We start from the raw sequence: 27,726 nt of genomic DNA, 5'->3' as shown, positions 1-27,726 counted from the left end.
GAAAAATTCTCTTCTTATAAGCAAAGTTGCCATTATCTAAAAAGCCTCTGTGGAATTTGGCGTTACTCAGAGACAATAAACTAAATAACATCTTTTTTCGCAGATCTTGGTATGAAAAGCGTTCTTAGTGAAACAAAAAAGAAGCAACAACCAACTTGCAAAAGTCAAATCGGCATGCTTTCAAACGGAAAATGACCTGGCAGCCTGAGCAGATTTTCCCAAATATTTAACATCTCCCTGTAAATAAAAAGACAGTTTTATGGTCTGCAGCTAGGTGAGGAAGATTGAGGACCGGAAAGTCAAACATTCGGGCTAGCCTAAAAGAGGTGGCCCCTGGAGACCCGAAGAGTTATGAGGCTCAAAGGTCAGCGTGGACACCAGACCACAGAGCACTAGGAGCTTCCAGCAGAGCTGCAGTTTCCTTAACTATCCACCCACTCATAGCACCCAGCTGGTCCTCGTAAGGCAAATGGGACTTGCGAGTTTAGAATCGGTGTGATTTCGGATACACTAGCAGTCACCATGTTATTTTCATCCCTACCCCCACACAGTGTTTTTAAACATCGTCTTTCAACGGCAACCTCTTCTCCCCCGCCTGCTCCTCCCCAGCGCCCCCGCCAACCCCCGCTACTGAAAATCCCACAGAAGGTGCTTTGGGTTTGTTTTTGGTTTCTGGGCTGTCGCTTTTCATAGGTTTTCTTTTAAGCCAAAAGAACAGCACACAAGAAAGACGCTTGAGATTGCTGGGATCTCCGGAACCGGCGGCCGCAAAATGACAAGTTGCTTCGCCCTTATCTTGAAAATTAACAGCAGCCCAAACACTGCAATTTACTCACCGTCCTCCTTTCTCCTAAGCTGCCTTGCTGCTTGTTTTGTTAGGTCTAGTTCTACTGTGGAGGGAAGAAGGGTTTCTCGAAAAACTTTATACGGTAAGAGACCAGAACCTTCCAGACCCCTCAACCCTCCTCGCGTACAGACCCTTTTACAAGAAAACAATAGTGAACGAGGAGCTGGACACTCCTCTTGGCTTCCCAATTGCACAACCCCGCCGGCGATTCGACAAAAGAGGGTCCCAGAGCAGATTATCTCGGCCCCCACGGCTCCTGGGCTTACCCGCGAGGCTGCGCGCCCCTCCCGCCCTTCACTGGGGCTCCAGGATTCCCGGGCGCCCTCTCGGCGGTGGCTGCGGCGCACCTCGGGTGGCTCGCGGGTCCCAGCGCTCACGGCCCCTTTACGCCTCCGCACGCCACCTCCTTGGTACTGGCAGGGTATGTGGAGGGGTAAACAGCGCTCCGTGTCCCCACCCCCAACCCTGAGCCTCAGAGGCTGCAAAGCCGGAGGGTCCGGGCAGCACAGACCCCAGGCCGCCCGGACCCCGGCCCAGGACGCGGTCTCCCCGCACCCCAAATCTCCCTCACCCGGGCAATGCAAACCCGCAGCGAAGCCGGCCGGCGAAAGTGACCCGCCGAGGCCCAGGAGCGACGACCGCAGAGGCGCGCCGGGCTCCGCGACCTGGGGGGCCGCTGCTCTCAACCCGTCCGCGCCGCTCACTCCAGCCGGCTGCTGCCTCTCTCGCGGCGCCTGCGGCATCGGGCCGCAGAAGCCTGAGGCTGGCGGAAACCAGAGGAAGGTGGCGCGGGCCAGGGGCGGCGCGGGCACGATTCCTTCCCCCCGGATCCGGCGGGGGAGCAGAGGAGGGAGCAGCGCTGCCGGGACTCTCAGGCTCCCGCCAGCCAGGATCCCGGGCGACTGCGCTGAGCGCCTCCGGAGTCGCGGGAAGCTCCTCCTGCTCCGCGGCTGGCGCCAGTTGCACTGTGGCCGCGGCCGCCCCCAAATTCGAGGAGGAAGGTGCAAAGTGGTGGGAGGTTGCGGGCCTCGCTATTCCAGGGGAGGTAGGGGGGCGAGGCGGGAGCGCAGCCAAATCCCTACCTTTCGGGCGGGGCGGACACCAGCCGCGCGCCCTCGCCGGGCGCCGGGACCGGAAAATCACCGCGAAGGGAGGGACGAGGAAAGGCGGCGGGTGGCTTCAGGACAAGGTAGGAGGATCGATTTCCACAGCCAAGAAGACACTCCCATCCCGCCCTGGTTTGTTTGGAAAGCTGCAGGAGCTAAAGTGAGGGGTGGCCGGGTACTCCCCTTCCCTGCCGGGCTGGCAGGCGGCAAAAGTAAATACTGAGGCGTGTCGCGCCGCGGACTGACTGTGACACAAGGCTCAGCAGAAGGTTTGGTCCCTATCAGAAGGGGCGGAGTGTTCAGAGAGCTCCTTAATTCCGTGGCTCTGCCCTTCAAGGGCAAATGTGTTCGTACTTTTTATCTTTTGAAGGAGATAATTAGGGAGAACGAAGGTGGAACGTGCTTTTTGCCTTTTCTTTTCTCTCCATAGGAAAAACCGTACGTTATTTATGTCCTCTTACTTGGATGGCTCTGACTACTTTTTATAATGTGTTTGTCAAATAATTCCTTGTCTAGAAACATTCAGGTCATAGCTCCAACCTTTGGGCCCTGAGCAGTGTAATCTCGTGTGATCAAATGACCCCAGAGAGAAGACCCACGGACTTGGATGTAATTCAAAGTTGGCAACGTGTCACGAACTGGAACAAAGTCCTTCATCTGTGATGAGTTTTCTGGTATTTGTCTTTTTTTTTTCTTTTTTTTTTTTTTTTTTTTTTTTTGAGACAGAATCTCGCTTTGTCACCCAGGCTGGGGTACAGTAGCATGATGTTGGCTCACTGCAAACTCCGCCTTCCGAGCTTAAGCGATTCTCCTGCTTCAGCCTCCCAAAGTGCTCTGGTATTTGTCTTCATTGTAACAACAGCCCTAGGAGGTACCATTTGTTATTTTCCCAATCTTACTTAAAAAAAAAAAAAACAACAACAAAACAAAACAAAACTGGCGGGGCGTGGTGGCTCACACCTGTAATCCCAGCACTTTGGGAGGCTGAGGCGGGCGGATCACGAGGTCAGGAGTTCCAGATCAGCCTGACCAACATGGTGAAACCTCGTCTCTCCTTAAAATACAAGAATTAGCCAGGCGTGGTGCTGCGCACCTGTCATCTCAGCTACTCAGGAAGCTGAGGCAGAAGAATCACTTGAACTCGGGGAGGCGGCAGTCGTAGTGCGCTGAGATGGCGCCATTGCGCTCCAGCTTGGGCGACAGAGCGAGATTCTGTCTAAAACAAAATCTCAGCAGGTTCAGATTATTCATATTCTTTGCCCTTTCTACAGATTGCCTTTGACATAACCCACACAGATTTTGTAATTTTAAACGTGGCTCTTGAGACATCAGGATAGTGAAAGACTGTGGGGGAAGTTATCTGAACTGGCTGGTATTGAGGTTTACTTTGCTCTTTTAATTTCTCCTGGATTCTTCATTGACCTCTTCTTCATGATCTTAAAAACCAAAACTGGGCCAGGCGCGGTGGCTCACGCCTGTAATCTCAGCACTTTGGGAGGCCAAGGCGGGCGGATCATGAGGTCAGGAGATCCAGACCATCCTGGCTAACACGGTGAAACCCCGTCTCTACTAAAAAATACAAAAAAAAAATTAGCCAGGCGAGGTGGCGGGCGCCTGTAGTCCCAGCTACTCAGGAGGCTGAGGCAGGAGAATGGCGGGAACCCGGGAGGCGGAGCTTGCAGTGAGCCGAGATCGTGCCACTGCACTCCAGCCTGGGTGACAGAGTGAGACTCCATCTCAAAAAAAAAAACCAAAACTGTATTTCACCTCATCCACTCTGGCCTTCCGGACTTTTTGAATCTGCAAAGTAATGTGCAAAGGAGAGAGGCTATCTGCTGTTCTGAGGTGGTGTTTGTGTTTCCTATGTGGTAGTGGCCAGTAGTGACTACTGTTGACCCCAACCTTGTTCAAAAGCTGCCTCTTCTGCTGACCTGCTGTGTGACTTTGAGCAAGTGGCATCACCACAGTGGGCTTCTTTTGTGTCAGGTGTAAAGTGAGATAATATAGCTTTTCTTGAAGGGCGATTAGGATTAAAGCAGTCTCTGTTGTAAAGAAGGTTTGGCACGGTGCTTGCCCCCAAAACCATCAATTCAGGAAGTAAAATGTTGACTTTTAAAATAACACTAAAAATATTAACTACCAGACATTGCCCACCATGAGTCAGCCACCCACCATGCATTGTACCTTTTCCTCTCACTCACCCTGCAAGCCAGTCATGATAGAAAGGAAGGAACAGAGTCAGGTGGTCTAGGGCTGTACTGCCTACATGGGAGCTGTGACTCAAAGGAAAGCACCCGAGGCCAAAATCATTGTTCTTTCTGAGATATCACCGCTATGTAACTCTCTGTGATGGGAGGGGCTTTTGATCTGTGTAACATTAATTTTTAAAAATTCAAGATATATTATTGTATGGGCACATGATTGCTATTATGTAAATATTTTATATTCCTGTGGAAACTGACAAAGTCTTAAGTAGGGTGATGTAATTATAAGTCTTTAGTCCTCTCTGGGTTAGTGTTTTTGGTCATTGTTTTGGAGAAATGCTTTCCCAATATATGTATATTTAATTCAGCCTTTTGGTAGAAGATTTCTTCTACTAAGCTGGGAGGGGAAAAGCCACAAAGGAGGGGAGGACTCTTGGGACATGCAAGGTCTTTGAAAGGTCCCTAAAATTATAATTTTGAGGCAGTGTACATATAGGGCTGGCCCTGTTTTGCTGGGTTTGTTTTTTTATTATGGTGGTGCAGTCCCTTTGAAATAAATGCTGTTGTTTCATAGACTGTGGCCTCTGCACACCAGTGACAGGTGAAGGCCAGGTTCCCCCACATTACCATGGGAGGCCATTCAGCACTAAATGTGTACTCTAGAATACACCAAAGTATTTCTTCCTCATCCCCGTCGTAGGGCCTGCCTTCTAAATTCTCCTGTTCTGTGCCAAGTACAGCCTTTTCTACCATAATTGATGGCAAGAATGTCTACTCCTTGTAGGAGAGACCTACTCATAAGGGTGTTCTCTCAGCAAGACAATCAGATCAGATCACAGTAGGTGAACCCCAGGACTGGAGCTACCTATAAAGTGACACAAGGCCACTTTCTGATAACATCCTCTTAGAATAATTTTTAAAACTTTAAAAAAAAATTTTTTTCCTTTACAGTACATGATGTTCAAAAGGTTTCTTTTTAAAAACAGTTTTCAAGGTCGAGTTCAATGTTTTTTTTTAATTTGACACATTGGTCAGAGAACATCGAGTTCAATTTTAAACACTATCTGACTCATGACCGAGCTTGACCAAGCTAATGGTTTTTAGATACAATCCTTGCTCCAACTCAAGGAGAAAATCCTGCCAGTGCAGTCTTCTGTCTTGGAGTTTTATCTCCTATAAGCAATTATTTAAAGAACATGTGCATCTCAAAGAGAATAAGCCACAGTGGACCAGGCACAGTGGCTCAAGCCTGTAATCCCAGCACTTTGGGAGGCTGAGGTGGGTGGATCACGAGGTCACGAGTTCGAGACCAGCCTGACCAACATGGTGAAACCCTGGCTCTACTAAAAATACAAAAAATTAGCTGGGCGTGGTGGCGCACACCTATAATCCCAGCTACTCAGGAGGCTGAGACAGAAGAATCGCTTGAGGATGGGAGGCAGAGGCTGGAGTGAGCTGAGATCGTGCCCCTGCACTTCAGCCTGGGCTACAAGCGAGATTATGTCTCAAAACAAAAGAATAAGCCACAGTGTCTAAGCAGTCTAAATCCTGACTTAGAGCTATGACTGTCCACGGCGTAGAAAATGTATCACATTAGCAAAAAGCAGTTTAGTTGCGGTAAGCAGTCATACTTCTCCAAAATCTCTATTTCAGACTAGAGTCTCAGCTACATTTTTGCATATGTAAATATCCATAGTGATGATTTTCCCACTATTGTGATTGTACAAAAAAGGAAGTCAAGTCTACCAGGAAGCTTATTTGCAACTTCATAAATGATGATGTCCTTATGTTCTGCCAGTTTTGCCAAAGTTTCAGGGGTCTTAGTTGCTCAGTCTCTTTTACCACAGGCTGGAGGGTGAGGGGAGGTGGGATGGTGGGACTGGGGACAGGTTCATCACAGACTCCTGAACATGTAGAGCATCTGTACGGTGGAAACTGTAAATAGGGCAACGGACAGAAAATAAGTGCAACGTATTATTTTTTTAAAGGGAGACTATCCAGAATACGTTACAAAAAATGCCTATGGATCAGTACCCAAAAATTTTAAAATATTTTAAAATAGAACACAAGCCATAAACAAGCAATTCATACAATAAATACAAGGGCCAGGTATGGTGGCTTACGCCTGTAATCCCAGCACTTTGGGAGGCCGAGGCGGGCAGATCACCTGAGGTACGGAGTTTGAGACCAGCCTGGCCAACATGGTGAAACCCTGTCTCTACTAAAAATACAAAAATTAGCCAGGCACGATGGCAGGCACCTGTAATCCCAGGTACTAGGAAGGCTGAGGCAAGAGAATTGTTTGAATCCGGGAGGCAGGGGTTGCAGTGAGCCAAGATCGTGCCACTGTACTCCAGCCTGGGCGACAGTGAGATTCTGCCTCAAAAAAAAAAAAAGAAGAAAAGAAAAATACAAATAGTTTACAAGCATGTGCAAAACTTTATGTCCTTTTATAATAACACTACTTTTAAAAATAAAAAATATTGAGAAATAAGATTGGCTGAAATGCCGGGCGCGGTGGCTCAAGCCTGTAATCCCAGCACTTTGGGAGGCCCGGATGGGCAGATCACAAGGTCAGGAGATCGAGACCATCCTGGCTAACACAGGGAAACCCCGTCTCTACTAAAAATACAAAAAAACTAGCCGGGCGAGGTGGCAGGCGCCTGTAGTCCCAGCTACTTGGGAGACTGAGGCAGGAGAATGGCGTAAACCCGGGAGGCGGAGATCTGGCCACTGCACTCCAGCCTGGGCGACAGAGTGAGACTCTGTCTCAAAAAAAAAAAAAAAAAAAAAAAGATTGGCTGAAATTAAAAAATGAATGAGATATAATTTTGTCAAAAGACGTCAGAAAACTTTATGGAATTATAAAGTGCTACTTCCTTGTTAGAGGGCAATTTGGTGATTGCTATCAAATTTACAAGGTTCTTTAGGGTTTGAATTTCAAAACCCTGATTAAACTTCCTTAACTTTTCTCCTTAGAAGGCATTTTGGCCTCAAGTCAACAAGCAATGTAGCAATGTAGGGGGTGGAAAAGCTACCTTGGTCAACACAGGAGGAAAGCTTCCAGTTGCTGAGCAGTTGCCAACACAGATTCAGAGATGGTGGGAGCTCTCCCTGGAGTTGTGTGGGGGCAGTCTACAAAATAATGGCAATTTAGGGCAAGGCAGCTTCCTCAGAGCTCTTACTCGATTATGGGAAGGACTAGAAGCCTGAACTACTGTATGAGTTGATGGGCCCCCGTTTCAGGAGAGGAGGGAGGTATCCCACCCTTCCCACATGTCTGTGGAGCTTTTCTCCTCATTTCTGCTTCAGAGTCTCATAACTAATCATTCTGTCAAAGTATTACAAATAGCTTTACTTTAGGTATACACTTAATTCATTAGTTATGCTTAACCTTTTTAGCTTACACCTTTGTCTCCTTTTGGGGGGGTTTACAGAGCTGGACTTAAAGCAACTTCATGTGAATGTTTGTAAAATTATTTCCGAATGCTTGATTTTCACAATAATCCCCTGTTGACTTTGTAGCTGAAAATTTTGTGTTTTTCAAAACATTTTACACTTAGAAAGTTTTACATGCAATTGCTTAGAGACATCAAATTGACTTTTACTTGTTGAGGAAAGGAGATAAATTACTTTTCTGAGAAGCTGTGACAACAGCTGATATTGTAAAGGGGTGTGTGCGCGATTATCATTAGGATCTTGATAGTTACAGTACTTTGGCTATTTATTCTCATCCTCGGAATTAAAAGAACTCATCTACCCCCAAACTTAAAGGAAATTCTCTCATCATTGTAGGGATACTTAGAGTGGCTTGTCAAGCTGAGACACTAATAGGATACAAACTTAGTGCTGGGGAATACACAAGGAATTGCCCCCCGTTCACACTGGGGGCCCTCTCTCAGCTTTTGGTCATTACACCTGGAGGTAAATGGAGTGGCAGCAAGAGAATAGGAAGAAAAAAAAAAACCTCACAGGTGAGTTCATATTTATTATATCCCTCTAGATGCTAGGAGATTTTCTATATATTGCTTATCACACACATCAACCCTGAGGGCTACCATTATCCCCATTTTCCAGATGAGGAATTGAAGATTCAGAGAAGTTTCATAATTTGTTCAAGGATCTAGAGCTAATATGTGTCAAAACTGGGACACAGTGCTTTTCTGTTCAAGAAATGAATGATATGAGAAAAATTAATACCTATTATTCTACAATGTGACATTGCAGGAAAACATTTACAGCCATAGTAAATTTAACATGAATCCTGTGAAGCCTTAATTAGCCTTTCGTGAATGGGTATCAAGCTGTCAGCTGAAATGGAATTGCAGTCATTTCCAGTTTCCATTGTTTCAGTTCTGGTTCTCAAACACCATCGTGTTTTCTTCAGGGGTATGTAGAATGTAGATTACTGAAAACTTTCTTCAGGACCACAGGCATCATTCCTCCTAGCCGAGTCAATGATCTCTTTCACTCACTCTCGGGGATGGATCCAATTTTTAAGGTAACTGTAGCGGCATCTGGCTCATCATAGAGAAAATACGTTTAGCAGCTCCCTGGGAGCATGCAAAGCCAGTACTTCAATTCTTCATTTCTGCTTCTTATGGGGAACTGTTTATTATACTACAGAACATTATGAATACAAGAGAAACAGCATTAATAATTAAACAGCCATACATACAGGGAACGTCTTGCAATGAACTGAATGTGTGCCCCAAAAATTCATACATTGGAACAGCTTTCATTCCTCCCTAAAGGAAGTGAGCCCTTTGGGAGGTAATTAGGTCATGAGGGGGAGCACTCATGATTGAGAATACTGCCCTTATAAAAAGGGACCCAAAGATCTCTCTCACACTTCTTCTATCATGTGAGGATGCGATAAGAGGATGGCAGTCTGCAGCCTCGAAGAGGATCCTCAGCCAAGCTCAACCGTGATCTCAGACTTCCAGCCTCTGGAACTAAGAAATAAATATCCACAGTTTCCAAGCCACCCAAAGTCTATGGTACTTTGCTGTAGCGACCCAAACTAAGACTTGTGAACATCTGAAATAGAAGTATAAAGAAAGATTTAAATTGGCTATTTTTTTAAGTGATTTTGACTACTAATCTGTTTTACTACAGTTTTTGTTTGTTTTTACTATATCTTCTTGTAAACCTTTTAATTTACTTTTTGTACTCAGAAGTGCCATGTTGGCAAAAGTTTTCTAAATCCTGTTCATTAATGGCAGTGGCTGTTACTTGTGACGAGTATGTTAACCATATAGTGACGTACTGACCATCCAAACAGCTATCTGCAATGCTTCAAAAGTGATAAATACTGATAACTTCAATCATCATTATAATTTTTTTACTATCCCAAAAAATGAAGGGTCTTACGAATCCTTGCCTAAGGACTAACAAAGAACACATATAATTTGTGCTCTTTGGAGAAAGGGAAGGATGTAAGCAGAATTTAATTGTATGTCTGTGCTTATCCCGTAATAAATTAATGCATTTTAACCAAATCAAATGGGTCCTGGACTTTGGACCCACAGTATTTTGTATAACTGAGAAACGATTTTACTGGCTGTAGACTACAAAGTTGAATATTTTGAATCTTCCTGGGACCTCTGTAGTGAAGAGTCCTGCTTACTGACAATGTCTCAGATAGATAAAACTCTAATCCACAGGCTGGAAAACAGTAACACACCAGTACGAAAGATTTGGAAGTTGTTCCTAAATTTTACTTAACCCCAGGATTATTCACAGGTTCATTTGAACATCACTTCAGAAAAGGTGCATGTGTCTTCCAGTTCAGTACCGCCCACCTCCAACATTTATTCTGTATCTGAGATCTCTCAAGGATTCATTAACCAACTTCCATTGAGGGGCTAGCGAGTCTTCTATTCCTAGCCCTGACTACTTTCTGTTTTGTTTTGTTTTTTGAGACAGAGTCTTGCTCTGTTGCCCAGGCTGGAGTGCAGTGGTGCAATCTGGGCTCACTGCAACCTCTGCCTCCTGGGTTCACGCCATTCTCCTGCCTCAGCCTCCCGAGTAGCTGGGACTACAGGCGTCGCCACCACGCCCGGCTAATTTTTTGTATTCTTTAGTAGAGACGGGGTTTCACTGTGTTAACCAGGATGATCTCGATCTCCTGACCTCGTCATCCGCCCGCCTTGGGCTCCTGAAGTGCTGGGATTACAGGCGTGAGCCACCGCGCCCGGCTGCTCTGACTACTTTCTTAACTCTTTGTCTTGTATCTCCAATTGCCTGCTGAACATTCAATTCAACATGTGTTTATCAGTTCCCAATGTAAAGCTAAACTCTTTAGGCTTCCAGCTCAGCCAGCCATTTAACTTAACATTTTTATTGGTGATAATGATTTTTCTTCCATTTCCCCACTTATGAAACCTCGGTCATCCTGACCTCTCCTTTTTCCCATCTTACTTGATCTTTCCTCCTTCATGTCATTAACATACTTCACATTCAATTATTAATTACATCTTTACTTAGTGCCTTTACTTTGCCAGGCACTATAGTTCTAGGTGCTAGGAGTACAGTTTACCAGCAGAAAAATAAAAATAAATTATTACTTGCTGTCTCTTTCTAGAGGCTCTCTCTGTCTCTCTCTCTCTCTCTCCCTCCCCACCCTCGAGCAAATTTTTTATTTTTTTATTTTTAACAATGTTTAGAGACAGGGTCTTGCTCTGTCACCCAGGCTGGAGTATAATGAATAACACAATCATAGCTGACTGTAGCCTCCAATTCCTGGGCCCAGGTGATCCTTCCACCTCAGCCTCCTGAATAGCTGGGACTACAGGTGCCCACCACCACACCGGCTATTTATTTTTTGTAGAGACAAAGTCTCACCATATAGCCCAGGCTTGTCTCCAACTCCTGGCTTCAAGTGATCCTCTGCTTGGCCTCCCAACGTAATGGGATCACAGGTGTGAGCCACCATGCCTGGCTGCTTGAAAGAGTCTTCAAAGGTCATCTTGTTGATCCCTTTATCTCTGTTTCACTTGTGCTTCCCCTCCCATAGTGTTCATTCCCGTTCCCTGTGTGAGGTTTCCTCACCTAGAGCTGGGATCTGTGTGATGCTATCCCAGGGATCCACAACTCACCATTCTACTTCTCAGTGTTGGGCTAGTGGCCCAAACTCTTTCTCTGCTTAGGCTTCTTTTCTGTTTCTCCCTAGAATAACCTGCCTCTTCCACCTCACCACACTCCCCAAAAACAAAGCACAACAGTGGACTCTGGCTTCTCTGACTCAATCAGTGTAAGTATTTTTGAGACAGTCAAGTTTCAGGGGCTGGAGTGTAGGCGCTGGATCTCCAGCTCACTGCAAGCTCCACCTCCCGGGTTCCCGCCATTCTCCTGCCTCAGCCTCCCAAGTAGCTGGGACTACAGGTGCCGCCACCACGCCCGGCTAATTTTTTGTTGTTTTTTTTAGTAGAGACGGGGTTTCACCGTGTTAGCCAGGATGGTCTGGATCTCCTGACCGCGTGATCTGCCCCCCTCGGCCTCCCAAAGTGCTGGGATTATAGGTGTGAGCCACCACGCCTGGCCTCAGTCTAAGATTTTTAAACAAAAGAAACACGAGTTGTCTTCTGGATATCTGGTGACTTTTAGTTTTTATTCTGTAACCAAAAAGTCACTGAGCCAACAGAACACCAAAGCTCTGTTACCTTCTTGAGATGGAGGAGTGATAAATGTTTACAGCAGGGATATATATGGGAACATAAAGAGATTTAAGACAAATTCCTGTTTAACATCATCTATCAACACAAGACAAAAAATGGCCGCCCCAAGTATATGAAAGTCCTCAACAGTCAGATGAAGCAGGAAAAAAAAAAAAAATTGTTGAGCACTAAAGAGGGGCTTTGGGCCAGGCACAGTGGTTCACATCTGTTATCCAAGCACTTTGGGATGCAGAAGAATGACTTGAGCCCAAGAATTCTAGACCAGCCTGGGCAACATAGTGAGACTCCTTCTCTAAAATATTAGCTGGGTGTGTTGGTGCATGGCTGTAACCCCATCTACTCACAAGGCTGAGGCAGGAAAATCTATTAGTCCAGGAATTCAAGGCTGTAGTGAGCTGTGATCGCACCACTGCACTTCAGCCTGGGCGACACTGCAAGACCCTGTGTCAAAAAAAAAAAAAAAAAAAAAAAAGCCAGGAGCTGTGGCTCATGCCTGTAATCCCAGCAATTTGGGAGGCTGAGGCAGGCGGATCATGAGGTCAGGAGTTCGAGACCATCCTGACCAACATGGTGAAACCCTGTCTGTACTAAAAATACAAAAATTATCTGGGCGTGGTGGCACGTGCCTGTAGTCCCAGCTCCTTGGGAGGCTGAGGCAGGAGAATCTCTTGAACCAGGGAGTGGGAGGCTGCAGTGAGCTGAGATTGCACCACAGCACTCCAGCCTGGCGACAGAGCAAGACTCCATCTCAAAAAAAAAAGAGGGATTTTGCGTTGATTATCATATCTAATGGCAACAAATCTGGCAGTTAGATATTACCGAGGTAATATGATGACAGCAGAAACAGTCAAGGACAGAACCAGAGGCAAACCTAGGTCTCTGTGGGTCCAAAGCAAAGACACACAAATTCACCTGACGGAAGGGAGGGATCCAGTGCTCTTTTAGGAACCCTCTCAATTGACTGTGACATAAAAAGAAAAATTTTAACTGAGGAGAACAAATATAACTTAACTCCCAACTTTCTGAGGTTTGATGAAATATTGATAACAAGTAACTAATTCGTGTCATTACTTTTTCTTTTTACTTTAAGACTAAATTTCACGTTTGTCATTACATTAACATTTCCATTTTTTTCCTAGTAAAAATTGTGCTTTTCTTACTATCCTTAAAAAGAAAGATCTGGGAATGGCCTATTAAGTAAAAAACTGTCTGAGTGCAGCAGCCTGGCCCTTACAGTTTCCTTTCTTTGTAAATGTTATTTCGGAAAAGATTCAGTACTTTAGGAATTGAGTCGCCTTTTCCAAATTGTGTCGTGCTGGGAGATGCTAATCTGAGTTCCAAGAACAAAGGATATCTCGCAAACAAGATTGAGTGCTAACCTCGCCTCCCACACCCCCGCCTCCAGGCCATATTCAGTACATATTAGCATATTAAAAAATCAGGTAAAAACAGCAAAAAGGAAAGGTGTTTTAACTTTCCTTAAATGTTAAACAGATCTAAGCAAGCTTGTTTTTGTGTCAAAGACTTTTTTATTCAGTATTCTATCATAATTTCCTATCTCTATCTCCCAAAGCAAATTAAAACAACGATAAAAAACCAACTGCTGTAGATTTGGGTCTGTATATATCCAGTTAGAGAACCAAGGGCTGGGATCTTTGATAAAGTCATCTGTGACTATAAAGGGTTAAAATGAAAGTCACTTTATTTCATTAGGAATGTATTTGTCAATCTATTAATTTATTTTAGAGACGGGGCTGGAGTCAATGGCACAGTTATTCACTGCGACCTCAACTCCTGGGCTCAAACAATCCTCCTGTCTCAGCCTCCTGACTATCTCGGACTAAGAGATAACACTACCACACATGGCATATCTAGCTTTCTATCTATCTATCTGTCTATCTATTTATCTATATTTATTTTATTTATTTATTATTATTATTATTATTTTGTAGAGAGGGAGTCTTGCTATGTTGCTCAAGCTGGTCTTAAATATCTGGCTTCAAGCAATCTTCCCGAGCTGGCTTTACAAAGTACTGGGATTATGGGTGTGAACCACCGCACCCAGCTCTAGAAATATATTTAGAAGAAAATTGCATGGCAAACTTGCAGTGACAGGTATAATATAAAATCATCTCTGTATTTTCCAAACCATACATCTATCAGCATTTCCTTTTTTTTTTTTTTTTTGAGACAGAGTCTGTCTCTGTTGCCCAGGTTTGAATGCAGTGGCGTGATCTCAGCTCACTGGAATCTCCACCTCCTGGGTTCTAGACATTCTCCTGCCTCAGCCTCCTGAATTCCTGAATAGCTGGGATTACAGATGCATGCCACCACGCCTGGCTAATTTTTGTATTTTTAGTAGAGATGGGGTTTCACCATATTGGCCAAGCTGGTCTTGAACTCCTGACTTCAAGTGATCCACCCACCTCGGCCTCCCAAAGTGCTGGGATTACAGGCATGAGCCACCGCACCTGGCCAGCATTTTCTAATAGTTTATTATGTAAGTATTTATGTTTTAGTTCATACATAATAAAATAGATTCTGGTCCAAATTCGGATAAATGTCTGAAATAATTTTCTATTATTTTGCCTGCTGGCTTTTCTCATTTCTGTAGAAGCAGCTTGTGCAATGTAAATTATCTAGCATTAAATACTTTTACAATCAAAGTCTTAGTGCAACATAAATTCCTTTGGCATCAACCTATGTCTACTTATTTCCAGCACAACTTTATAGCACATCAGAATGTGAACTGAATATTGGAATGATATTTGATATGTGTGTCATGCCTTCATTAATTTATTGCTTTACATGTTTCATGAGAACCTGTGTGTCCAGCACAGTGGCATTGTAGGCACTGGACATACAGAGTTCTAGATGGAGTTTCTGCCTTGGGAGGTGATACGAGAAAAATAGGCACTCAGACTAAAAATACTTACTGAGATTAATACGTGTCATGCATTGAGCTAGGTTCAGAGAATACAGTGGTGAACAGACAGGTTCCCTGTCTTGATGATGCTTGCAGACATTGTTCATTCAAGCTGCTATAACAAAATACCATAAACTGGGTAGCTTGTAAACAAAAAACATTGATTTCTTATAGTTCTGGAAGCCGATAAGTCCAAGATCAGGGTGCTGGCAGATTTAGTGTCTACAGAAGGTTTACTTTCTCATAGATGGCAACTTCTTTGTCCTCACCTGGTGCAAGGGGCCAACCAGCTCTCTGAGGCCTTTTTGATAAGGGAATTAATCTCTTATAAGGCTCTTCCTTCACGACCTAATCACCTCCTAACCCCACCTCTTAATACTATTGCATTGAGGACTAGGTACAACATATGTTTGGGGGAAACACAATCAGGCCATAGCAAATATGTAGACTAATACTATTTCAGCATATTGTAACTATTAGACATAAACAGAATTAATAGAAACAAAAGGAAACAACTTCCTAGGTACATCAGGAAAGATGGCACTGGTGATTTACTTTATGTAGAATATAATTGTCTCTTCTTTTTCTTAATTTTTCTTTACTAGTACTTCCTTATCTTTGCTTTAAATAAAGCATGCATGTACCCAAGATTTGCCAGAAGAACGATTCTATCTGAGGATTCTCAGCCACTGAGATGTGAAATGGCTTTCCAAAAAAATCTTTAGTGCTTGGACACTCTGATTCATACCACTTAACATAGCTCAAAGCCATAGCCTGGATTATTGATGCCTCCCCAGGGTTTCTCATTCTGTAAGATTAGAGTGTGATATCAGACTTTGCACTATTAACAAGCTCCCAGAAGTTGCTCATGCTGCCTGTCCAGGGGCCACCCTTTAAAAGGCATAGTTTAGAGGATTAAATATACCAACTTAAAAGTTAAAATAATTATTGGAAGACTAAGGCAGATAATATCTCTGTTTCACAAGATGAATAACAAGCCTAGGTTATTTAGAAAATGCAAAGTTATAAGGAGGTAGACAAAACTCAATACAGTAATAAATATTTCATGTCCTCCATGTAACACTCTATTAACTTGAAGCCCAAAGCCTCCATCTATCACTGATTGTCAGAATCTAAAATACTTTGAGGTTGAAATGCTTTGTTATTTGACTTGAAATCACTCTTTTTTTTTTAATCTCATAGACAGATCTTTTTGAAATTTAGATATTAAAAAGTTATGACCACATCTGTGACCAGTAGTATAATGCTGGACTTCATTATGAGGCCTCAAGGCCACTGCTTTAATGTAGGGAGGCAAACTCCTTTTTTCTTTCTGCAGTCTCAACCTCCTAGGCTCAAGTGATCCTCTTGCCTCAGCCACCTGAGTAGCTGGGGCTACAGGCATGCGCCACTATGCCCAGCTAATCTAAAAAAAAAAAAAAAATGTAGAGATGAGGTCTCACTATGTTGCCTAGGCTGTTCTTGAATTCCTCAGCTCAAGCAATCATCCTGCCTCAGCCTTCCAAAGTGCTAGGATAATAGACGTGAGCCACCGTGTGTGATTGCAAATTCCTTTTAAGACAGCATCAGGCTGGGCACGGTGGCTCATGCCTGTAATGCCTGCACTTTGGGAGGCCGAGGTGGGTGAATCACCTGAGTTCAGGAGTTGGAGACCAGCCTGGCCAACATAATGAAACCTCGTCTCTACAAAAAAATACGAAAGATTAGCCAGGCATGGTGGCAGGCGCCTGTAATCCCAGCTACTCAGGAGGCTGAGTTAGGAGAATTGCTTGAACCTGGGAGGCAGAGGTTGCAGTGAGCCGAGATGGCGCCACTGTACTACAACCTGGGCAATGACAGTGAAACTCGGTCTAAAAAAAAAAGAATCAATGAGAGCAAACAACAGGGACAATGATGGTGGTAACAGTCCAGAGCAATTTGGCAACATGAGGAGACAGATGCCAACTAAGTGACTTTAAATGAGAAAAGCAAAATGAACATGGAGAGAATTTATATTTTCAGATTAATCTATTTGAGGTCTGAAAATTCAGTGTACCCAGTATCAAGAGGACTATACTGATAAACAGAGTTGTAAATAGAAACATCATACCCAGGTCAGAAAAGAAAGTATCTATACTGTATTTTCCTTCTGCAGCTGCTGTGACAAAGTATCACAAACTCCGTGGTTTAAAACAACACAAATTAATTTTTCTTTTAGTCCTGGAGGTCAGATGTCTGAAATCAAGGTGTCAGAAAGGCTATGTTCCCTTCTGGAGGCCCTTGGGGGCAACTTTTTCCCTGCCTTTTTCAGCTTCTAAAGGCTACCTGCATCCCTTGGCTCTTGGCCCCTTTGTCCACCCTCAAGGTCGGCAGCACTGTGTCTTTAGAGAAAGAGTTCTCTGACTACCTCCCCTGCTTCCCTCATCAGATCTCCTTCTCTGACTGTCTGTCCTGCTTCCTTTTTGTCATCAGATCTCCTTCTCTGTCTGTCCTGCTTCCTTTTTGTTATCAGATCTCCTTCTCTGTCCTGCTTCCTTTTTCTCAGGACTTTGTGATTACACTGGACCCATCCAGATCATCCAGGATCATCTTCCCATCTCAAGATTCTTCACTTAATCACATCTGCTGTGTAAGCTGACATATTCACAGTTTCTGGGTATTAGGATGTAGACATCTTTGTGGGTGGAAGGAGGAATTATTTTTCTGCATATGCTGTTTATTTTGTTCTATCAAAAAACTCTTGGGGGTGCCAAGCACACTGGCTCATGCCTGTAATCCTAGCACTTGGAAGGCTGAGGCGGGTGGATCATTTGAAGTCAGTAGTTTGAGACCAACTTGTCCAACATAGTAAGACCCCAGTCTCTACTAAAATACAAAAGTTAGCAGGGCATGGTGGTGCATGACCGCAATCCCAGCTACTCAGGAGGCTGAGATAGGAGAATCACTTGAATCCAGGAGGCGGAGGTTGCAGTGAGCCGACATCATGCTACTGCACTCTGGCCTGGGCAACAGAGTGAGACTCCGTCTCAAAAAACCAAAAACAAAAAAACAAAAAAAAACAACAAAAAAAAAACTCTTGGGGCAGTGTTTTCTGGGCATATTTTCAGGAGGAAATTGATTAATGGTGTTATATGGAAGAGTATAGAGAATAACCATGAATCATTCATTCACTTGACAAACATTCGTGAAGTGTTCCCTATGCACCAGACATAGTGATACACAAAGCCAGACTTAGGGCAAGGATAACTCTGGGGAAATGGGTAAGAACATGCTGAAGCTGTAGAGTGTGGTACTAATGAACCAGGACTCTGGAGTCTAATGATTTGGCTTTGAATCTTGGCCCCACCATTTATAAACCTTATGACCTAAGCAAATTACTCATCTGTGTGTGCCTCAGTGTTGTCACTTATGTAGCTGAGAAAATTAATATCTGTACCATAGGGTTCTAGTGAAGCCTAAATAAGGTTATTGATAAAGTTTTTAGCACACTGACTGGCATAAAGAGTTTGAGAAATGTGGGCATAGAGGAGGAACTAGAGAGGACTATAAACAGAACATGGAGTGCTTACTGCCATAGGGACTTTGGAAAGGCTTTCCAGAGGTAAGCCTTGAAAGTTGAGTTTCATGTCATCAATTGGGAGTTGAAGAGATGAGGGTTATGCCAGGAGCAGACATAGTGATCAATTTGGAAACCATGAGGAAGGGCTGAGGTGACCAGGAGGAAAAGACCTAGGAGTCCAGGAGGAACAATATTCAAATATTGTGCTTCAGCCAGGCACAGTGGCTCATGCCTGTAATCCCAACACTTTGGGAGGCCTAGACTGGCGGATCTCTTGAGGCCAGGAGTTTGAAACCAGCCTGGCCAACATGGCAAAACCCTGTCTCTGCAAAAAATACATAAATTAGGCCGGGTGTGGTGGCTCAAACCTGTAATCCCAGAACTTTGGGAGGCTGGGGTGGGCGAATCACAAGGTCAGGAGATCGAGACCATCCTGGCTTAACACAGTGGAACACTGCCTCTACTAAAAATACAAAAAATTAGCCGGGCATAGTGGCGGGTGCCTGTAATTCCAGCTGCTCAGGAGACTGAGGCAGGAGAATGGCATGAACCCAGGAGGAGGAGATTGTAGTGAGCCAAGATCGCGCCATTGCACTCCAGCCTGGGTGACAGAGACTCTGTCTCAAAAACAAAAACAAAAAAACATAAATTAGCCAGGCGTGGTGGCATGCACCTGTTGTCCCAGCTAACGAGAGGCTCAGGCATGAGAACTGCTTGAACCCTGGAGGTAGAGGTTGCAGTGGGCCAAGATCCCACCACTGCACTCCAGCCTGGGCAACATAGCAAGACCCTATCTCAAAATATCTATATATCTTTAGATAGATATAGATATAGACATATAGTGCTGGGATATTGACACAACAATAAAAAATTAGACTTATTTTACTTCTATCCAGAAAAATACCCAAGCCTAAGTGGAAATGACAGAAATAACTTTTATCTCCATATTTAAAAGAAATTGTGATTAATAAGGATTTCTTTAATTTTTTGAGGACAATATAAACCCTTCTCTGTGCGCCACTCACTGTGAAAACACACTGCCTTCTTTGTGGGGTATCTACGTCCATTTTCCTCTTCACTGTTGTTAATAGGAGCCCACGTATTTTCATGATCAGTGGACTGTAAACTTTAAAGGAGGCTGGGCTTTTCTCCCGCCCCAAGGGTGTAAATCAGGATTGGTTTGAGCCAATCACGACAACCATTGCCTTTGTCATTGGTTAGGACAATGGGCATTGGTTAGGATGGATGTGTGGCACAATTCTTGCTGATGACATAGGGGAGGAAAGGCTTTGGAAAAGCTTTTCTTATCCCTTAAAAAGATAAATGAAGCTGGGTGCAGTGGCTCACACCTATAATCCAGCACTTTGGGAGGCCAAGGCTGGCAGATCACTCGAGCCCAGGTGTCTGAGACCAGCCTGGGCAACATGGCGGAACCCCATCTCTACAAAAAATACAAAAATTAGCTAGGCATGTTGACATGCACCTGTAGTCCCAGCTACTTGGGAGGCTGAGATGGGAGGATCACCTGAGCCTGGGAGGTTGAGGCTGCAGGGAGCCAAGATTGTACCACTGCATTCCAGCCTGGGCAACACAGACTGTGTCTCAAAAAAATAAAAAATAAATATATAAATAAAAAATAATACAAAGAAAAAAGATAAATGAGGGATGTGGCTGCACTCTCTTCTCTTCCAGCTGTGAGATATCAGTGGGCAAGGATGTGATGCCTGAAGATGTGGCATCTACCTGGAAACAGTCAAGGACCTGAGGACAAAGCCAGCATCTGAGGAAGACAGACAGAAAGGATCTGGATACATGATGAGGTAAATGAGCTGCTAAATTATCCAAACCTGGAATAATAATATGTCATTTAGTATGTTTATATGTAGTATATTCAAGTACATTCAATGTTAAAGTCAATTATGATATTCTTCCCTTTCTTACAGCCTGAAAAGTATCTTGCATACACCACTGGCAGCACAGAATCCTGACAAACCGCTCATCAAAAATCAACCACAGACTCTCTATGCTCTTACCAAAACGCTGGCTTTGAGAACTAATTTTTTTTTTTTTTTTTTTTGAGACAGAGTCTTGCTCTTGAGTAAAACATGGGGAAAAAATCTTTCTCAATTTTATCTTTGAATCAGACTATATCATGAAAGGGCTATGTTTTTATCCATTACTATTAATACCATGAAGGGTCCAGCAATAGATACATCACCTATATTAACGATATAACTATCTTTCAGAATTAATTCCTGCATAGGTAAATGAGTAATTCTCTAATTCCTACAATTTCTACAACTCTAAGATTCTGTGATATCAAAATTTTCAAGTATTATACTAAACTCTCAATATATATTGATAAGCTGGTTCTTTTGCTATTGCAAAAATTCAACCAAGAGATAGGAAAATGGGTCAACGGCAACAACAAATTCATGGAGACTGCAGCAAAATATTATTTAACAGAGTTTCTTCCCTTATATGGAAAAGAGAGCTGTTCTCCTTTTTGAACCATATTCCCCTAAATAACCTCACAATCTTCTTAGGCCTCTCACTCCTTCATTTTCTTTTCTAGCCCCTCCATCTCATCCTTATTTTGAATTCAGATGAGTTAATACAGTTTGATGGCCTAGTTCAGATTCTAGAAAGGGACACCTATTCAGAGATGATAGTGACATGCTTTTCTCTTCTCACATTGCTTCTCTTTAAAGAATTTACAGGACCTCTGCCTACATTAACATCTCAAGAGAATAGTTTCATTTGGTGTCACATCCTTGCCAAAATTTATTGAGAATATTGGTAAAGGACAACATATTTACAAGGATTTCTTTAGTAAAAACTGGGGAGATTAGCAAGTGACACTGTCACTAAATAAATAAAAATAAAAACTGAGAAGAGCAATAACATTTGATTTGTTATTTCCCAGTCTAGGGAAGAATATCAAGTCAAACTTTATGAAGTCCGAGACAATGGGAAAAGAAGAGGTATTCCTGTGCAGGCCCTCTTCCAGTTAGAAGGTGATGGTTTCCAGAAGTCTCCACTTGTGTTTCAATTACCTATATGGAGTTTGTAGGACTAAACTATATTCACTATATTTTCTTATTTTTGTGTGTGTGTTTGATGCTCTGGCAACTGGGGCCTTGGTAATTGGGGAGGGATAAGTCTTCTCAGGAAGAGCTAATTCTTAGAGATAGAGGGAGCATGCTTTTCATATGCAAACTGCTCAAACTGGAGTCCACACTCCCCCAGCCTCCTCTATAGGACTCTTACTCTCCACCCCTGCTCTGATCATCTTGGGACCAGGAACCAGGCAACTCAGGATGGCCTCTACACCCCCAGAGCCCACCGACATTATTCAAACTAGACAATTCTAAGCTGCTTGCCCTACCTTGACCTTATTCCTTTCCTTGCAAAACGCAACAAAGGCTCTTGCCACATTTACCTTCTGCTTGCTCTGCCTCCTGGATCTTAATCTCGCGCTTCCCCTTGTGGGCCTGCATACCTCCTGTTTCTAGAACCTGCAAGTGTAAAAACTTTTTTTTTTTTTTTTTGAGATCGAGTTCATAAATGAAGAGGTAGGTGTTAGATTAGCTGATTGCAGCTCGGGCCTGGAGTTTGATTACCGAAACCAGTTTCCGAAGTTACCAGAGGCTTCACCTCACCGGGTTAGTTTTTTTTTTAGAGTTTAGAGACGCAAGTTTCACCGCGGCGAAGCGATGGTTCGATTCTGACCTGCGACTGGCCGTTTTCCCAGTGTTAGATTAGCACATCGCTACCGCCAAAAACTTCTTCTTGGCCGGGCGCCGTGGCTTAAAGCCTGTAATCCCAGCACTTTGGGGATGCAGATGGGCAAATCACGCAGGCTGTGAAGATCGACCATCCTGGCCAACATAGTGCGAAAACCCGCCTCTACTAAAAATGCAAAAACTAGCCGGGCGAGGTGGCGGCGCCCCAGTCCCAGCTACTTGGGAGGCTGAGGCAGGAGAATGGCGTGAACTCCGGAGAGACGGAGCTGTGGGTGCGAGCTGAGATCTGCCACCACCCAGCCTGGGCTTACAGAGAGACTCCATCTCAAAAACAAAACAAAACAAAAAAAACTTTCTTCGTGACAGTCATTTCCGTCATTTCCATGTCTGCGTGTCTTACTATACCTGTTTTAAACAAATCCAGAGCACATTTTAAAACATAAATTCAACTGCTGAACCTGCTATGTAGAGCAATTCAGGCAGAGGGAATGGCTCATGCACAGTCTCCAGGTGCTATTAGATATGAGTTCTGAATTTCTCTCCAAAGAATCAATATGTCAGTATGTTCAGTTCTTTGCCTTCTACTTTTAAGCTTAACTTCCTCATAAAGCAACCTTTTCCCATTACCTGCTCCACCCTGACTCATTCCGATTATCTGCTCCACCCCAACTAATTCCGATTACCTGCTTATTCTCCACCCTGACTCATTCTGACTTTCTGCTCTGCCATAACCATTTTTCCCGCCAAACCACTCATCCCATCACTCTCTTTAAATTAGCAAATTGGAATTAGTTTAGCCTGTGCGGTCTAACCCAAGCCAATAGGGGAACAACACAGCAGCAGGGGCCACGGGCGTCAGGGATAAGGACCTCTTCCCCTCCCTTGTCCAAGTGTGTGCTCACCATTGCTCCATCTGTAAGGGCACACCCTTCTATAGAAGTATGTTGCCTTGCTGAGGATTAAAAAGAAAATTTTATATTCGAGTACTATTTCTTTTGCAGCACTGAAACTTTATTTATAATAGTACGAATGAGCCTGGTATGTGCAGGGAAGCACCAGCAGATCGGTCTGGCTGGAGCTTATCATACAAGGGGAGCGTAATGGGCAAGGAAGCCAAAGAGGAGGTAGGAGCTAGATCGTTCATCATGCAGGGTCTTGAAGGCAAGGGTAAGGAATTTGGATTTGATTCTAAATGTGAAAGGAAGTAACTAAAATATTTTAAGCAAGGAGTGATTGAATCTGACATATTTTTTTTTTAAAAATCACTCTGGGGTCTACATGGAGAAAGAATTACACTGATGCAAGAGTGGAAGCAGAAAAGCCAGTCCGGAGACCACTGCAGGACCTGAGGCAAGAGACGACAGTGGCTTGGACCATGCTAGTGGCTATGGATATGGAGCCCAGTGCCATCTAAATTTATCCTAAGGAATGCAGAAAATCAAAGGCTAGTCTTATATGAGACAAACTCAAGCCCCAGTAGAATAACAAATGGGACCCTAAGAAGTATAAATAATGCCAGATCATTTCTTTCTTTGATAGAATGATGAGTCCCTTTAATCAGGGGAAGAAGGGTTTCTGGTAAAAAATCTTGAGTCAGGCACGTTTTCTTTTATGTCTCAAGATAGAATTGTCTAATGCTGAGGTGGTCCACATCTTACAGGTTATCTAGTTTGGTTCCCATGTTTCATGAGTAAGAAAAATGAAGTGAGCTCATCCTGGTGAGGGTTTTGCCAAACTAAACCTCTGGAGAGTAGATTCTTTAATGCTCAAGAGGCTTTTTGCAAGGAAAGGATGTCCTCTTTGGGCTGTGTTTAATGCTTAATTTATTAGTCTAATATTCTATTCCCAGTAAAATGCTCAAATTCAGGAAGGATTCTAAAAAATCAGCTCAACGTTTTTTCTCTTCTTTTTTGTGCTTCTGTTTTTTAACCTCTTCAAGATAAGACTGGATAATGATACCCATCCAACTTATTTTCAAAATGTTTTGGAAAACAAAGATATTGATAAGCAGGTACTATGCAGAGTACCATATTAAAACCTTTAGAGACTCAAAGTTCAAAAATATTATAGAGTCCATACCTGATACGTTATTCCATATATAAATAATACTAGTCCATAATGTAAGTGGAAGACCAGCAAGATCCTGATAATTTTCAGATGACTTTTTCCGTAGTTTAAAAATAACCACTTTTTAACTTAAAAAAAGTTCTTTTGATGCCTCTGTTTTTGGTGCCCTAAGAATGTATCTAATCTGCATTTGGGTAATCCAGTTGCCGTTGAGCATCTGGCATGCTAAGCAGGTGCTTCACACTGGATGAGGAAATGGGATGTGACAGAGAATGACTGGAGGGCTTCTTGATTGTGTTATCAGAAAAGACTTCCCTGAGGAGGGAACTTTCAAGTTGAGGTCTAAATGATGAGGAGAACCCAGCTACGTAAAGATCAATGGAATGAGCAACCCAGGAAAAAGAAAGAGAAAGAGAAAGGAAAGGAAAAAGAAAAGAAAAGAAAGAAGAAACAGGATCCTGCACATCAAGTAGCTCCCCATCTAGTCAGGGAGACAGACATAAAAAGCACTCAGTTTGTCCGGGCATGGTGATTCACACCTTTAATCCCAACACTTTAGGAGGCTGAGGTGGGTGGATTGCTTGAGGTCAGGTGTTTGAGACCAGCCTGACCAACATGGTGAAACCCTGTCTCCACTAAAAATACAACAATTAGCTGGGTGTGGTGGCGGATGCCTGTAGTTCCAGCTTTTTGGGAGACTGAGGCATGAGAGTCACTTGAACCTAGAGATGGGGCTTGCAGTGAGCAGAGATCGTTTCACTGCACTCCAGCCTGGGCGACACAGAGAGACTCTGTCTTAAAAAAAAAAAAAAAAAAGGGAAAAAAAGCTGATTTTAACACAATGCAGTTCCTGCTGCACTAGGCGTGAGAACAGGAACCCAATAGAAGGAGTGATTAATTAGAACTGAGAATTGAGAAAGGGCTGTGACAAGCAGAATGTACAAAATTATAGAGTAGCATTGTAAAGATTTAAACTCTTGCTTCAACGGAGACATTTGTTAAAAAACAGATTACTGGGCTTCCCTCCACATTTACTCAGTCAGAATCTCTGAGTTGGCTGCCTGGGAATCTATGTTTTTGACCAAGCACCTTCTGATGCGAAGACATTTTGTGATCCTCTGATTTATGGAATAGGTTTTGAAGTTAGGTGACTCGGACATAGGACCTACATCTCACTTTTGTCACCTGCGAAATGAGGATAATAATACAATCTTCCTCACTGGGTAACTTTGAGGATTAAACGAGGTTGTATTTATAAAGCATTATCTATTATGGCTATTATGTGAAAAGTATAGCTTTGATCATAGCCGAGTGAAGAACTGAACAAGCTGTCTCTGAGCTCACTTGACATATCTCAGAATCTTACATATAGGTGAAATGATAGAGGCAAGGTCACAGCCATTGGGATAAGCTAGGGAGACTAGAAAAGCAACATTCAGGGTTGGGGAGGAAGCCAGTTTCTACTGGAGCAGGAGAAGAGTGCACAGCTGTTGTGTCAAAGATTTGCAGAAAACAGCTGACTTTTCCTCTTTCTTGTTTTTTGTTTTTTGTTTTTAACTTCCTCCTTTAATTAAAGTACAAATTATTTAAAGACTTCCTTCCCCACACCTGAGCCTAGCCCTTGGCTAAATCAAAAGAGAGGTATCTCCCTAAGGAAGGGAAGCCCCCAGGGAAATGAGGAAGTTAGCTGGGCCAAGCCGAGGAGAGTCAGGACTAGGAAACACTGGATTGATTCAAACCCTTTCTACAGTCCACAGGGCCTGAAAATTGCTTCCAGCAACTGACAAGTTCATCCCCTTCCAACTGGTCTGACAAGCCCTGAGGAAGGAAGACAGTGATATCCACCCCCCTACGGCGCCCCCACCTCCTTAACTGTAAAATTGTCCATCTTATCTTGGACTATCCGGAAACCAACATGGGACTACACAAAACCGCTACTTGAAGATCAGCACCAAAAGAGTTGTTTGTGGAAAATGGTTGACCAGGGTCAATGTTATGTGTAGATATGCAAGAAACTGCCTACCTTCTAGTCTCCAATTATCTACATGTGTATAGGAGATGTTGGAAATTTCTTTTTGGACTGATTCTTTGAAGCCTTACCTCCTTGCATAGTCCTGATAGAATAACGAATTAGGTTCCCAGGGTTGAGTGAGAAGAGTGGGTTTCAGGAGTCATTCACACACTGCATTCTGCCTTCCAGAGGCAGTGAGGGGCAAGAATAAGAGAAGGATCATGGGCTTTGGGGTTAGCCAGGACTACACCCAAATTTCTGCTGGGCTTGGTACTAGTTGGGTCCTGGAGCATGATGTGTTCCCTGTTAAGGTTTTTTGTTTTTGTTTTTGTTTTTGTTTGTCTGATCTGGTAGCCTGCAGTAAATGGTTGTTCCCTTGGCCTTAGGATTTATAGCCTGTGACCAGTTACCAGATTATCTCACCACTGAAGGCCCAGACAGTACTGTGTATAATGAAAGCAAGTACCGTTATTAACACTTGAAGCTTTCTAACCATAGTATTTCTCGGTTCAAAGCAAAGAAACCAGATCCACCTATTTAGTTTTGCATGACTGGTATAGATATCTATAATATTGAGAGGAGGGGCCAGCTGGGCTTCCTGGGTCGAGTAGGGGCTCAGAAAGCTGTGAAACTCACTCATTTCCTGCATCAGGACTGACTTCGGTCCTGGATGAATAATATTGAAGATATATGCTTAAAATATTCCTAACACCAGGATGTGTGCATGTGTTTTCTTGCCCAAGAAAAGTATAAACAGCGAAAATTTTGCTGTAAGTTTCCCTGTGTCCTTTCTCCCTCTCTCCCTTCCCCCTCCCCTAAAACTAAAAGGAATGTTAAATGCCCGTTTTCTGTGACCAGCGGACCTTATCTATGCTCCTAATTCCAATTGCTTGCAAACATACTTTGTAAAGTCCTGTGAGATCCTGTCTCCTTTGCCATGCCACTACAAGGTCATAAAGTAGATAAAACCTAAGTTGCAATTCTGGTTTTCCTCAAAACCTAAAACATGTCACACAATAATTTACTGCCTTTGTTTCTCGCTCTGGTAACATCTTCCCTCTGCAGGCACGTATTTCCCGCCTTAAAGAGTTTAAAAGGCAACTGCATAATCTAACTCTGGCTACCCGCTGGGGACCCCTTCCACGCTCTGAAAGCTTTGTACTGTCACTCTGCTCAATAAAGCCTACAGCTTTTTTTCTCTTGGTCCGTGTCTCCATCACTCGCCGCAGGCAGCCGCCACACTAATTCTTTGGTGTGGCTAAGGCAAGAGCCTTTGGCATTACAATATGTGCTACCATATTTTGTTTGTTTCTTTGTTTAGTAATTTTTTCTTTTTTTACTTTTTGTACGATTTTTTTCTTCTTTTAGAGATGGGGTTGTGTTGCCCAGGCTGGTCTTGAATTCCTGAACTCAAGGGATCCCTCCCACCTCAGCCACCCAAAGTGCTGAGATTACAGGCATGAGCCACTGTGCCTAGCCCCATATGTTTTTTAATGATAAGAAAAATGTAAGTTTTATTATTTAATCAGTGTTTAATGGCTGGTTCTGAAAAGATGATATTACTTATATTTTGCAGGTTGA

At 43.5% G+C, this 27,726-nt stretch overlaps 1 protein-coding gene and 1 long non-coding RNA gene across 16 annotated transcripts in view; one reads left to right on the top strand and one right to left on the bottom strand.

The window, feature by feature from the left end:
- The window catches only part of ST3GAL6 (ST3 beta-galactoside alpha-2,3-sialyltransferase 6), a 58,418-nt gene extending 56,197 nt beyond the window's left edge, over positions 1 to 2,221 (bottom strand). For 7 of the 14 annotated variants that reach the window (XM_017955068.3, XM_009198935.4, XM_017955069.3 and 4 more), the window contains exon 1: positions 1,930 to 2,221. Coding sequence is in view for 3 of the 14 variants with exons in the window: in XM_003893850.5 (XP_003893899.1) it covers positions 1,419 to 1,590 (172 nt within the window). In the remaining 11 variants the exon portion in view is untranslated. Of the gene's footprint in view, positions 1 to 1,418; positions 1,751 to 1,929 lie in introns of those variants that run through there. The other 7 variants (XM_009198936.4, XM_017955070.3, XM_017955071.3 and 4 more) reach the window with 4 other exon arrangements.
- On the top strand, positions 822 to 27,348 carry LOC103881149. Of its 2 annotated transcripts, none has more exons than XR_001899520.3 (5): positions 822 to 929; positions 2,470 to 2,627; positions 20,014 to 20,141; positions 20,265 to 21,338; positions 25,885 to 27,348. It is a non-coding gene; the product is annotated as an uncharacterized LOC103881149 (long non-coding RNA). The 2 variants fall into 2 exon arrangements; XR_001899522.3 differs by lacking the exon at positions 822 to 929 and adding an exon at positions 1,923 to 2,036.
- The last annotated feature ends 378 nt before the right edge of the window (positions 27,349 to 27,726 follow it).

Source organism: Papio anubis, chromosome 2, assembly GCF_008728515.1.
Source record: "Papio anubis isolate 15944 chromosome 2, Panubis1.0, whole genome shotgun sequence".
NCBI classification, from domain to species: Eukaryota; Metazoa; Chordata; class Mammalia; order Primates; family Cercopithecidae; genus Papio; species Papio anubis.
The sequence above is the reverse complement of the archived record's forward strand: the minus strand, read 5'-3'. Positions and strand labels throughout refer to the sequence as shown.